This window comes from Lycorma delicatula, chromosome 8 (assembly GCF_047948215.1).
Source record: "Lycorma delicatula isolate Av1 chromosome 8, ASM4794821v1, whole genome shotgun sequence".
Taxonomy (NCBI): domain Eukaryota; kingdom Metazoa; phylum Arthropoda; class Insecta; order Hemiptera; family Fulgoridae; genus Lycorma; species Lycorma delicatula.
Window position 1 is genome coordinate 15,813,810 of NC_134462.1, and position 14,398 is coordinate 15,828,207.

The following is a 14,398-nucleotide window of genomic DNA, read 5'->3' on the forward strand; positions in this document are numbered from 1 at the left end:
TTAACAGGTGAGGTAGGTTAATGAATCACTCGTAATTTAGCTGTTAAAATCTCTTGAGAATTAAATTGTTGCACCTTTTTTTGATATGCTACTTGTAAAAAGTTTGGAAGTATTATTCAAAATACTAAGATTTCTGAACATATTTTAATAGTTTATTAGTAAAGTATTTTTAAAGATACTTTTAAAATGTTTTATTGATTTATGATATAATACTAACTATTATATAAATAATTTAAAATTATCTCACAGAAACCATCCAAAAAATTTTAATATCTAAAACTTTTATTCTACATCAGATGGTTCGTTAAATGTAGGTTAACTATTTAAAACCAATATTTACTTTCTTTTTATGAACTTTAATGTTAATATTTAAATTATAGTCGTAAAGATAGATCTTTAAATTTATTAAAAATGGACTCCAACATGGAATTTTTCTGAAGTCCTTTTTTTTATTAATAAAATTTTATTATTTTATTCGTTATGCTGACGATTTTATTCCAGATTTTACTGTTTATTTAATCAGTAAACTGAGATAACGTAGACTATAAATCTGTACAATGCTAGCTTCTTTATCTTTAATAGCAGTGACATAACAATAGATAAGTTTAATTACGTACTATAAACGATTCACGTTTCTAATTCTAATTCCCTGAAATCCCCTCCCAGAATGAAGAAGATTGAATTACGAGTTGTTACGGATTTTCTGCTATTACAGTCCATGTATTTGTTTAACAGTGTTAATTACAGTTTAGTTATTAAATGGGATAGTATTGATCATATTAATTACGAGTATATAAATTATTTTCATTTTTAAAATTGATATGTATAATATGTATCGAATTAGTTCTCCTTTTTACTTTCCTGGCATAATAATTCTACAGCTATGGTGCAAGAAGAAAGGAATAAATATCAGTCAAAAAATGGAGTATGGTTTTTTGCATTTCTCGACTTTTCATGACCTAGGGACCCCAAAAAACAGAAAGGTTTGAGAAGTAATCTTCGTACGTACCCTACGCATTTATATATGTTGGTGTGTTTAATGCTTAATAAATTTTGACTGGATAAACCGATTTTGATGAAATTCTGTACCTAAATTCGTGTATACGGGGCAATTTTTTGTTAAAATTTTGTTGTCGATATCTCCAGGAAGTGGGGTAGTTAGTTCTTTAAGGTTGATTTTCTCGAAATTTTGTAAACATAACCCAAATTTATATTAAGCACAGTACATTTATGTTTATCTTACTATTTTTAAAAAATGTTTTGCCACAAAATTCCCCCATCCCCAAAAATCAAAAAACCGTATCTGTCTATTTATTGCATATTTTTAACCGATTTTTTAAATGTTTTCCTACACATAATGGCAGTAAAAACGAAAAAAGTAATACTTTGGGGGCAGTATTGTGGGTGGGGGAGCCGATCAAATTTTAAAAATATCGTTTTTTTTATGTTTAAGATTTTTTTACTTCCTTGTACGAAGTAAAGGAAGTATTGTGATCGCGAAAAATTTCGGTTTTCAGATTTCAACGGAAATATCCATTTTGACCATCCCTGAATTCATTTTGACTAGTTTCGGCGTGACATCAATAATGTATCTCGCATAACTCAAAACCATTAGCCGTAGCATGTTGAAATTTTAAATTTAGAACTGTTGTAACATCTAGCTGCGCACTTTTGATTACAATCGATTGGCCAAGTGTCCCTGAAAATCAAAAAAAAAAATTAGGTTTTGAACTTTTACTTAACTGCAGTAATAAGCCCTCGTTGAGATCTTTTCAACAATACATCATAAGTGCTACTTATTTTGATTGGTTCCAGAGTTACAGCCAAATGAAATTTTAATTAATAAAGTATCGTACAAGGGGAAGGAACATCGGTTCGAATCCGACTTCATTTCCTTTTTTTAAATTTAAATGTATTGTTTTATTAATAATTATTAACCACTCATTATAAAAAAGATGTGGGTATCTAATTAAATAGGCGTACAAGGACGTCATGTGGTGTCCACATCAGAATTTTTTTGGTTTATTTAAACCTTACATTATTAAAAGTTTAAATAATAAAATTTTAATAATAATATTACAATACCATTTCATTATAATCATCTCCACGTTCAAAAAAGTAATATCAGGGAAATTTTTGTCATTTGTAAATTTTTCAGCGGAATGTTTTTATTTTCTTCCATTTAATACAGTAAGCATAGAAAAATAGAAAAAATACTTGGAAGGTGTTTTTGGAGATGGGGGAGCAGAAAAAAATAAATATACAGATTTTTTTTTTTTTAATTTGTTTTACTTTTTTCGTTTATTTTTATATAGAGTGAAAATTGTACATTTAATGTTTATAGAAATTGCCTCCACCTCAAAAAATAAATCTTCAATAATTTTTTATGTACCATTATTTTTCCAGTTTATATAAGAATAAATAATCAGACCACGAGAAAATATGACAACTTTGTTAGCTTTTTCATTTTGTATAAGTGAAATAACCGTAACGTTTTTAGGCGAACTGAATTGAATCAGGATTCATTCCCGAAAATGACAATCATCTCATTAATTGTTAAAAAAGTTGGTTTCGACTTCCTTTCTTTCTGGCTTATACTGAAAGAAAGGGGTCAACTTTTTTTAAAATTGTCCAAACATAACCTCACTTTATATTAATCTTAGTACATACCTGCATACTTATCTTAGCATATTTTTTTTTTCATTTACCTCAAATTCCCCAAAAATAAAAAAAACTTATTTTTTTATTTATTTCATATTTTTTAACCGCCTTTTTTTTCTTTGTCTTCTTAGGCATAGTAATAGTGCAAGTGACCCCAAAAAATACTTTGAGGGAAATACTGTTGGTGGGGGAGTCCCACAACCAATATTATTTTTTCGAATTAATTTTTATTATAAAGTTACGAGATTGACTATGCTAAATTGTATATTAGAAGAAAATTATATTAAGCTTTTTGAAAAAATTAGATGAAAGGGTAGAGTTATAAATAGGGATTACCGTAGAATCTGAGTTGGTATATATATAAAATAAAACAAATTCAACAATGATAATGAAGTAATAACAATTAATTAACAAAGAAATAAATAGTACTTATTAAGTAATATAAAATGAAAGATAGAAACCGGTAGGTTTCTACCGTAACAATAGCTTTATTGTTACGCTTTATCCTTTTTTTTTATTTAGTGGGTATTGTATTATATTACAGTATATTATATAGGGAAAAAGTATTTTGATTGGAAACGTTTTGAATATAGAAAAAAATTTAGATTTTTATAGATATTGGCATTTCATGGCCACCATCTCATCCAAAACAACACTTTTTAGCATTAAAAAATTTCCTAAGAATATATATTTTTGCCTGATATCTCCAAACTGCGAAAAAAATCATGGTTGAAGGGAGGAGAATCTCCGCGTTTGTGGCAAAACCCACTGATGCCCAGGAACGTTGTGCCGTGCGTTTGGCGGGATTGGAATAGCATCGTGCGTTACAAGCGGTTGCCGCCAGGTAGAACTGTAGACTCCGACTTGTATTGTCGACGATTGGCGCGATTGAACCTAGCAATTGAAAAGAAACGGCCTGTGTTGATTAACAGAAAGGACATCGTATACCACACTGACAACGCCAAACCGCATACATCTTTTGCGATCTGTCAGAAATTGAGAAAACTTGAGTGATGATCAAGCATCTACCGTATGACCAGGACCTGGCACCGTCAGACTATCATTTCCTTCAGCCTCTGCAGAATTCTGTGAATGGTGTTAAGTTAGTTTCAAAAGAAGCCTGTGAAAACCACGTGTCAAATCTTTTTGACCAAAAACCACAGAAGTACTATAGCGACCGTATTATGGTTTTGCCGGAAAAGTGGCAGAAGATCATCGACAAAATGGTGCATATATGGTCTCATAATGTTATTTTCCAACAACAATAAATATATTCTCAACTTCGACCTCTAAAGGTTCAGTATTTTTTAGACAACCTGAAATTATCATTCGTAATGTTTTTAGATACATTTTGTGTCACTTTTACTAAGTATCTGAGTCTGGGATTTAATGTGTAAATCCATATAATTCTTGCTAGTTCAACAAGTCGTTTTATAAACATTTTTAAATAAATCTTCTTTAGGTTAAAAAAAGTAAATAAATATAAAAAAGGAGGTAAATATTATCAACGGCCTGAGTTGATTAACAGAAAGGACATCGTATACCACACTGACAACGCCAAACCGCATACATCTTTTGCGATCTGTCAGAAATTGAGAAAACTTGAGTGATGATCAAGCATCTACCGTATGACCACGACCTGGCACCGTCAGACTATCATTTCCTTCAGCCTCTGCAGAATTCTGTGAATGGTGTTAAGTTAGTTTCAAAAGAAGCCTGTGAAAACCACGTGTCAAATCTTTTTGACCAAAAACCACAGAAGTACTATAGCGACCGTATTATGGTTTTGCCGGAAAAGTGGCAGAAGATCATCGACAAAATGGTGCATATATGGTCTTATAATGTTATTTTCCAACAACAATAAATATATTCTCAACTTCGACCTCTAAAGGTTCAGTATTTTTTAGACAACCTGAAATTATCATTCGTAATGTTTTTAGATACATTTTGTGTCACTTTTACTAAGTATCTGAGTCTGGGATTTAATGTGTAAATCCATATAATTCTTGCTAGTTCAACAAGTCGTTTTATAAACATTTTTAAATAAATCTTCTTTAGGTTAAAAAAAGTAAATAAATATAAAAAAGGAGGTAAATATTATCAACGGCCTGAGTTGATTAACAGAAAGGACATCGTATACCACACTGACAACGCCAAACCGCATACATCTTTTGCGATCTGTCAGAAATTGAGAAAACTTGAGTGATGATCAAGCATCTACCGTATGACCACGACCTGGCACCGTCAGACTATCATTTCCTTCAGCCTCTGCAGAATTCTGTGAATGGTGTTAAGTTAGTTTCAAAAGAAGCCTGTGAAAACCACGTGTCAAATCTTTTTGACCAAAAACCACAGAAGTACTATAGCGACCGTATTATGGTTTTGCCGGAAAAGTGGCAGAAGATCATCGACAAAATGGTGCATATATGGTCTCATAATGTTATTTTCCAACAACAATAAATATATTCTCAACTTCGACCTCTAAAGGTTCAGTATTTTTTAGACAACCTGAAATTATCATTCGTAATGTTTTTAGATACATTTTGTGTCACTTTTACTAAGTATCTGAGTCTGGGATTTAATGTGTAAATCCATATAATTCTTGCTAGTTCAACAAGTCGTTTTATAAACATTTTTAAATAAATCTTCTTTAGGTTAAAAAAAGTAAATAAATATAAAAAAGGAGGTAAATATTTTCAAAGTTATCACTCTAGAGTAATTACCCTAATAAAATGATTTAAGTCGTGATTAAACGTACTGGAAGTGAAAAGACGTCAGGCGCTGATGATAGATATGATAGTTGTTACCATGGTGATAATCCAAGCTTTCCCTCATAATTTCATATAAATAGATTACGCTTTTGTTGTCCACGAAGCGTGCAAAATCAAGCTAAGGCAGGTCAGTACAGCAGGTTAGTCGACTCATTCCCTGTTACTTTCTTCTCTTCATTGCAAGTTCATCTAGCCGTTACTACAGTGTGTTAGATGGGAATTTTTAATTCCTCTTTATATGTTTTAACTCGTTAAATAATTACATCAAATAAATACAAAAAGATTTAACGTCCTTGCAGAGGTAAGAAAATTCAGCAAAAGGTGATGTCAGTTTTTTTAAAGGCTTTTTAAGGTTCAAATGTACTCTTTGGCAGATATATTATTTTACCATATTATTGTGCTCCTGAAAATGTAATAGTCATCTGAAGAATAACAAGCATTCCATGTTAGGTTTATTTACTCACTAGAAATACATCACAATAAAACAATGTATTTTATTTGAACTTAATTTTATCATATTTTTAAAACCTGTAAACTAACTCTGTTATTTGTTTTGTTTTTGCAGTTGTTATTTATTCCAGTTACGGCAATTTTGTATACTGCTGATTTCTTTATACTTAGTTTAAATGTAAGTAATAAATATGTACTTATATAATATTTAGTAGTCATAGTTTAAATTACTATTGAGTTTATTTTACTATTCCTATTAGTTTTTTATTATTATTTTAATTTTTGTATTTGTATTTATATCTTCATGTTTTTTTGTTTTTTTTTTGGAAGTTAAGTTATTACTATTCACGGCATTTGAAGTTATTAGTTCAAGTTATTTTGAAACTAAGATAAGAATGATAAAATAAAATACTGATATGCAACTTGTTTCAGTTTGAAGGTTTTGTCTTTGATCTGATGAAAAATATAAGTAGAACTTTATTTTTCATATTTTTATTAAATACTGTAAACTGCTGGTAACTAACTGTATATAAATGGACAGTATCATTCAATTCTTTTAAATTACGTCTATTTATGACCAAAAATTTGTTTTTTAGTGTTGAAAGCAATTTTTTTTTGTCTTCAGTCATTTGACTGGTTTGATGCAGCTCTCCAAGATTCCCTATCTAGTGCTAGTCGTTTCATTTCAGTATACCCTCTACATCCTACATCCCTAACAATTTGTTTTACATATTCCAAACGTGGCCTGCCTACACCATTTTTCCCTTCTACCTGTCCTTCCAACATTAAAGCGACTATTCCAGGATGCCTTAGTATGTGGCCTATAAGTCTGTCTTTTCTTTTAACTATATTTTTCCAAATGCTTCTTTCTTCATCTATTTGTCGCAATACCTCTTCATTTGTCACTTTATCCACCCATCTAATTTTTAACATTCTCCTATAGCACCGCATTTCAAAAGCTTCTAATCTTTTCTTCTCAGATACTCCTATCGTCCAAGTTTCACTTCCATATAAAGCGACACTCCAAACATACACTTTCAAAAATTTTTTCCTGACATTTAAATTAATTTTTGATGTAAACAAATTATATTTTTTACTGAAGGCTCGTTTCGCTTGTGCTATTTGGCATTTTATATCGCTCCTGCTTCGTCCATCTTTAGTAATTCTACTTCCCAAATAACAAAATTCTTCTACCTCCGTAATCTTTTCTCCTCCTATTTTCACATTCAGCGGTCCATCTTTGTTATTTCTACTACATTTCATTACTTTTGTTTTGTACTTGTTTATTTTCATGCGATAGTTCTTGCGTAGGACTTCATCTAGGCCGTTCATTGTTTCTTCTAAATCCTTTTTACTCTCGGCTAGAATTACTATATCATCAGCAAATATAGCATCTTTATCTTTTCACCTTGTACTGTTACTCCGAATCTAAATTGTTCTTTAACATCATTAACCGCTAGTTCCATGTAAAGATTAAAAAGTAACGGAGACAGGGAACATCCTTGTCGGACTCCCTTTCTTATTACGGCTTCTTTGTTATGTTCTTCGATTGTTACTGTTGCTGTTTGGTTCCTGTACATGTTAGCAATTGTTCTTCTATCTCTGTATTTGAAGCCTAATTTTTTTAAAATGTTGAACATTTTATTCCAGTCTACGTTATCGAATGCCTTTTCTAGGTCTATAAACGCCAAGTATGTCGGTTTGTTTTTCTTTAATCTTGAAAGCAATAAATTATCGATAATTTGATACGACTCACAAGGTACTCCTGAAAATGAAAAAACCATTAGAGGAATAACATGCATCCAATGTTAAGTTTATAAAGAGAAAGTACTTACGGAACCGAACCGAATATATCGTCGCAAATATATAACCAAGAAACTGGAATGCTTATGATATTCAGTTCCAAAAGTTCACTTTATTATACACTGTAATCGGTAGAAAATTCTTCCAATTGTATTAAATTTTATTTACAGCTGTGTTTTTATTTGTCATTTTCAAATGGTTCAGCCCCATACCAATACAATTAGTGAATTTCTAAAATTAATGGGTATCAGAAAAATGGATCTAGCCATGATAGGATTGTGTAAATATAAACTTTTATTGTTAATAACCTGTTAGTCTTACATAAAAAAAATCCAGAATTTGTAAACATACGGAGTTTAACACATAAAATCTGTAAGGATTGACAAAATTAATACATATATGTACACTGATAATTGAAGATGTGGATGGATATACTATGCGTATTTAATTATAAAATATAAAAAGCGATGAGGAGGTTCATAAATCTATTCAATTAATACAGGGAAAAACAATTTACTAATATTAATTTCTAGTTAAACGATGTTCTGATAAAATTCATTACATTTAACAATTATTAAGATTTCGGAAGTTTTGGGTTTCCTTCACCTCCAAGCATGACATTTTTTTCAGCACTTTAAAAATTCATTGTATTTACTCGGCAGCTGTTATGGTGTTGTTTTTGTTGTCATAAAAATAGATAGATAAATATAGGTATTAAATGAAACTTTATTTTTCTATTTCAAAATTTATAGGTGAAAAGCAATTAAATGAAAGAAAAAATAAATTCATACATTTTATAAGGTTAGTTTTCTTAGTCAAAAAGAGTAAAGAATGTAGAGTGGGTTAAGGAAAGAAATTTTAATAATATTGTTATTGTAAAAAGTAAAAAAGAACTCGTTTGGGACGTATACTAAGGAGATATACTTAGAAAAAATAGCACTGGAAATTACCAGAAAATGAAAAATTGCCTTTCTGTAAAAACGGTTTTACAAAAAAAAAAAGATGAAAATAATTGTTATATTAACATAAAATCAAAGGATAAAAAAATTATACAAAACTATTATCAAAATGAGTATGAATTATAAAAATTTATAAAAAAAATAAAACCTATTACTACAGTTGCATTTCAACTTTTACATTGTCATCTTCAGTATGAATTAAAAAATAACTATAAATTTAAACAAAAAAAAAAAAATGAAAAGTATCCAAAATAATGAATAATAATTTAAACAAGAGATAAATATAAAAAATTAAAAAACAAACTGCCCAAAAAATCATTGCTGACAAACATTGCTCTTTAATATCGGATAACTAATAGCGTACGGCCGACAATTTTTTTCTAGAATATTTGTATATAATATATTTTTTTAATTTATTTAAACATATATATATATATATATATATATATCACTCCCAGAAACGTAAGAATTCCCAAACGGGAACATACATCTAAATTGGTTCAACCGTTGAGCTGCTACGACGAAGCAAACATACATACACCCTAAATGCATTATCCTCCTTTTTGGGTAGTTGTGTAAAAAATGGTTAATAAAATTTTTTTACCAATTTTATGAAAAAAAAACAAAGCTAAACCGAAATACGTACGAGAACATACCAACAGTTTCTGTTAGGTAGAATTTTCATATGAAAAGTGAGAAATAATATTCTTCCCATCATTAAATACGCTTCTTGCTCAAGCGTCTGTTATCCCACGATAAGACATTACAAGGACGATTAAACTTAATAATTACTAGGAAGGATATCTTATTAACTTAATACAACGATGTATGCAGTAATTAAAATATTTTATTACTTAGATTAAAGTAAACATAAAATTACTTAAATTAAATTAAGAAATATTAAAGCAGATTAAAAATAAACATATTTCTAGTTCATTTAATTACTAAAATTACTGTACGAACTTGTAGTTACTAGATAGTGAAAAAGAATTGTGATTTTACACAATGAAACTCTAAACATACACAAACAGAATGCTCCTTGTATATCTTCTTAACCAGATGTTTCAAAACTTACGCGTACATAGTCGCCAACAACGGAACGTCCAGTTATATTAAAAAGAAAAAATAAATACTGTGGAAAGTACAAGTGAAAGAAAAAGACTCGTCGACTAGTCTACACCGATAAAATTTTTCCTAGACTAATCATTAAGTCTCCTTCAATTCTTTTTATATAGTAAGATCAAAATTACGTCAAGAAAGAGTAATAGCAATAAAATTCGTACATCAAAGAATTATCTCTTAGATTAAACAGTATATTAATTTTTTTTTTCTCTTCAGTCATTGACTGGTTTGATGCAGCTCTCCAAGATTCCCTATCTAGTGCTAGTCGTTTCATTTCAGTATACCCTCTACATCCTACATCCCTAACAATTTGTTTTACATATTCCAAACGTAGCCTCCCTACACAATTTTTTCCTTCTACCTGTCCTTCCAATATTAAAGCGACTATTCCAGGATGCCTTAGTATGTGGCCTATAAGTCTGTCTCTTCTTTTAACTATATTTTTCCAAATGCTTCTTTCTTCATCTGTTTGCCGCAATACCTCTTCATTTGTCACTTTATCCACCCATCTGATTTTTAACATTCTCTTGTAGCACCACATTTCAAAAGCTTCTAATCTTTTCTTCTCAGATACTCCGATCGTTCATGTTTCACTTCCATATAAAGCGACACTCCAAACATATACTTTCAAAAATCTTTTCCTGACATTTAAATTAATTTTTGATATAAACAAATTATATTTCTTACTGAAGGCTCTTTTCGCTTGTGCTATTCCGCATTTTATATCACTCCTGCTTCGTCCATCTTTAGTAATTAATTGTAGTATATTAATAAAAACTATAATAGAAAAATTATACTGACTTTTTTCCGAATATTTTTTACTTTTCCGACTACTGTTTTATTGTTTTATTCTACTGCTGCAGCAGTAGTGCTAACATTCGAAAGAATAGCATTAAAAAAATTTTTTTTAAATTTTAGATACTGGGATTTTTGCAGATGTCTAAATTTTCAATTTTCTTAGTCCATAAAACACAAAAAAGTTATAGAAATTGTTGGAATTTGCATATACTTACGTAGCTGTTATGACCTACACTTTGATTAATATCTCTGAACTGCCTAACATAAATTCATCGAAAATGGGTAAAACATATCTAGATATGACACATTGATGGTATTAAATTTTGGATAAAATTATAAAAAAGGTGAAGGCCATTTTTCATTCTTTTACTTTTTTATAGTGTTCGTAGAAAATTCAACTTGAAAAACAATTATTAAGTAATTAAAAATTTCAAAGTTTTAAGGCAGTCTTATTTCGGGTTAGGGAATATTCAAAATTATTTCTAAACAGTTTTTGCCCATATCTCGAAAGACCAAGAAAATTTAAATTTGGTTTAAATATTTAATTACTTATATCCCGGCATCGGTCTGATTTTTAACCCAATCTGACAATGGGGCATCACATGACCCATATTTTATTGTAAAGTTTAATTTTTTTAGCCTTCTTTAATAACATACAACCAAATTGGGTTAACGTATTGATGTTTACTCTGATCGCAGAAAGGGGTTGAATGTTATCCGTACTTAAAATATAATTTTTTTAAAGTTTAATTTCCAAAATTGAAAATCCAATTGCATCTGTTTATTAATGTAGAAGACATGCGGGGTATTTTAATAAAAAGGGTCATCGTACGGGGCTTGGCTTTAAAATTTTTGATTTTTTGAAATAAATATTGATACTTCGTTTTAGTAGTTTTTATGACTGTCATTTAAAATATTATATGTGTACTGTCGATCTATGAACCCAAATTTTTTACTGTACATATTATTTTTTTGTAATTGTACTCTAAATATTGGTTAATAGATATTATCATGAATATTTAAAAATCCTATGGCGTATTTGAAATAAAAATCTGGTAAGTGCAAAGTTGGGAAAATTATTCAATCCTTTCCCGGCTTTTTTTATTTTATTAAAGTTTAAAATTTTTAAATTCTATTATTAACTGTAGGTCTCCCCCCCCCCAAAAAAAAGTCATTATTCATCAGTTATATATTTCATTATAGATATATTTTTTTGTAAATTATTTTATTAATCTTTAAATTCGAAATTATTCCAGGTCAGTTACTTTTCAATTTACCCAGAAATTACTATTTATTTGAATTTAGATCTTTAAAATAAATATTAATTATTTATTATAAAATTAAATTAGTAACAATTACAAATTTTTTTTCATAAATCTCTACTTTTTATGACTTAGTGAATTCCCTTTTTAATACTTAAATTGGCTTCCTAAGCTTTTATACAATATGCAAGTTGAAAAAGAACATTCCTTAAACTTATTATCTGCGTTCTTCGACACTACCACAAGGGGTTCCACAAGACTCAGTTTTGCGTCCTGTATTATACTGTATCTTCACTGCCGACCTTCCGGTTGAGATGAAGTCATTGTCGCTTCTTTTGCCGATGACACGGCTATTCTGGCTGTTGATGACAACCATCTGTGGTCTCAACTAATCTACAGTCTGAATTAAATCTAATCAGCAGGTGGCTGGGTACATTGAAGATAAGGGTTAATCAAGCTTCGAGTCATGTGACATTTGCATTGAGGAGAGGAGGCTTCCCACGGGTCCACCTTCATGGCATTTTAATCCCGCATACTGAAAATGTAAGTTACCTAGGTCTTCACCTGGATCGTCGTTTGACATGAAAGGTTCATTTGAGGGAGAAGGGAAAGCAACTTAATATAACGTTCAAGGTCCTGGTTGCTGGACAGGAGGTCTGAGTTATCCTTGTCTAATAAGCTACCTTCATACTCAGCTATTTTGAAACCAATATGGACTTAAGGCGTCCAGCTATGGGGCACGGCAAGGAAGACAAATGTTGAAATCGTACACCAGTTTCAGAACTAACTAACGAGATAGTTTACTCAAAATAGTGAAAAACCACGAATATTTGGGTCTACGTTACGTCAGGAAAGAAGTATAACGTTTCAGTTTGAAATATGGACTTCTGCTAAATGACCAAGTTAACTACTTACCGGTAAACCTCCTAGAAATCGGTGGAGATGTTAAAAAACCTAAACGGTACATGTTCTGGACCTTAGTAACTCTATATTATAATTACACACGCTGAGTATTTTCAGTAATCAATCTTTCATCCCTTCCTCTCTCTTTCTCATCTCAATACCATTTTTAATTTTTTTTATTTTAATTTAATTTTTTCTTCTCTAAGTGTTTGATCAATGTTACTTTTATGATTCTTGTAATTGTTATTGTTTTCTACTGTACTACTTACAGAAAAGTTCTTCAAAACTTTCTTGTGTACATTCTTTGTTACGCCTTGAAAAGTTCTATATGGTATTTACATTAATTTTGAGGAATTTCAAAGAGGATTCCTTTTAAATGTAAATATATATGATATAATTTACTTAACTTACAAAAATGTAATCGATTGTAAATAAAAATTTAAAAAAAGATTGGGCAAACTATAAAGGAAGTGGTATTTTTTAAAATAATATAAAATGTGATATAATTAACTGTATGCAATTAAAATTTAACTGTACGGTAAAATTTAAACATAACTTTATAACATAAATAGGCAGTCGTAAAAACGAAATAAAGTTAACTACAAATTGTTCTTATTAATTTTACTTCAGAAATTTTAAAATGATATGAATTTTATTATTCTAGTACCATATATTTTATTATAAACCTAACATGTATTTTACTTAAGTGGAAAATATAATTTTAAATAATTTGTCAAGATCTGAAATTGTTATATTCTCGTTTATAATATTTATTATTCTTCTTCCAGCTGTCATTTAATAATGTCAATTCTTTAAAATTGTACTATTTTAAATTAAACAACGATTTTAAAATTTACTATAATTTATTTATATTACAGTCTCGAAAATTGAAATTTATTTATTTTATTCGTTTTAAGTTTTGTAATATAATATTATTAGGATTTTTGATTAAAACTTTTTATACTTACATTAAAAAACTTTTAAGAGTGAGTTTTACGGATGGTTGATTTTGAAAGCTAAGTAAATAAAAGCTGGGAATAGAATTTTAAAACTAGTGTAAGATGTAAAAGGCAATGTTACAAGACTAAAATTACACGGAAGCTTGCCTGATTATATGAAAATGTTTTGTACGTGACTCTTCTTTAAATTTTATCTTTTACTAAATTACATACAGGCAATTTCAAATTCTGTGCACCATCCCTTTTTTTTTACTTAAATAAGAATTTGTAATCTTTCAACAATGATACGCGAAAAAAAAAAAAATTAAATTTTGTTGTCTTATCAAAAAATAAATATTCATCTTAATAAATTTATTGTGATCTATTTTGCTTGGTTGTGAATTATTTTTACGTTTTTTTTTTCAATTATTTTTATTTTGCCTAAGATGAAAAATCCACGATCTACTTTCATCTTTTACTTGAGACTCATAATAATTACTTTATTTATAATTGAGTAAATGGTTTAAATTATCTAGTTGTTTTCTGTTATGTTACAAATAACTGTTTTTTTCATTTAAAACAAAAATTCGGCCAGTAATGTTTAAAAACCCATCGCTTTGAAATGTATGTAATTTTTCTTTAAAATAGTCTTTTCTTTAAAGTTTGTTCGGTTATATTTTATTTCTACTGGAATATTTATATTACAGGGATTTACTCTTATTTATAGCAAT

General features: G+C 29.2%; 1 protein-coding gene across 1 annotated transcript in view; it reads left to right on the forward strand.

Moving 5' to 3' along the window:
• LOC142328921 (uncharacterized) overlaps positions 1 to 14,398 on the forward strand; it is a 407,317-nt gene that overhangs the window by 352,943 nt on the left and 39,976 nt on the right. Inside the window, exon 6 of the mRNA XM_075373089.1 lies at positions 5,998 to 6,060. Within this exon, the coding sequence (XP_075229204.1) occupies positions 5,998 to 6,060 (63 nt within the window). The remainder of the gene's footprint in view (positions 1 to 5,997; positions 6,061 to 14,398) is intronic.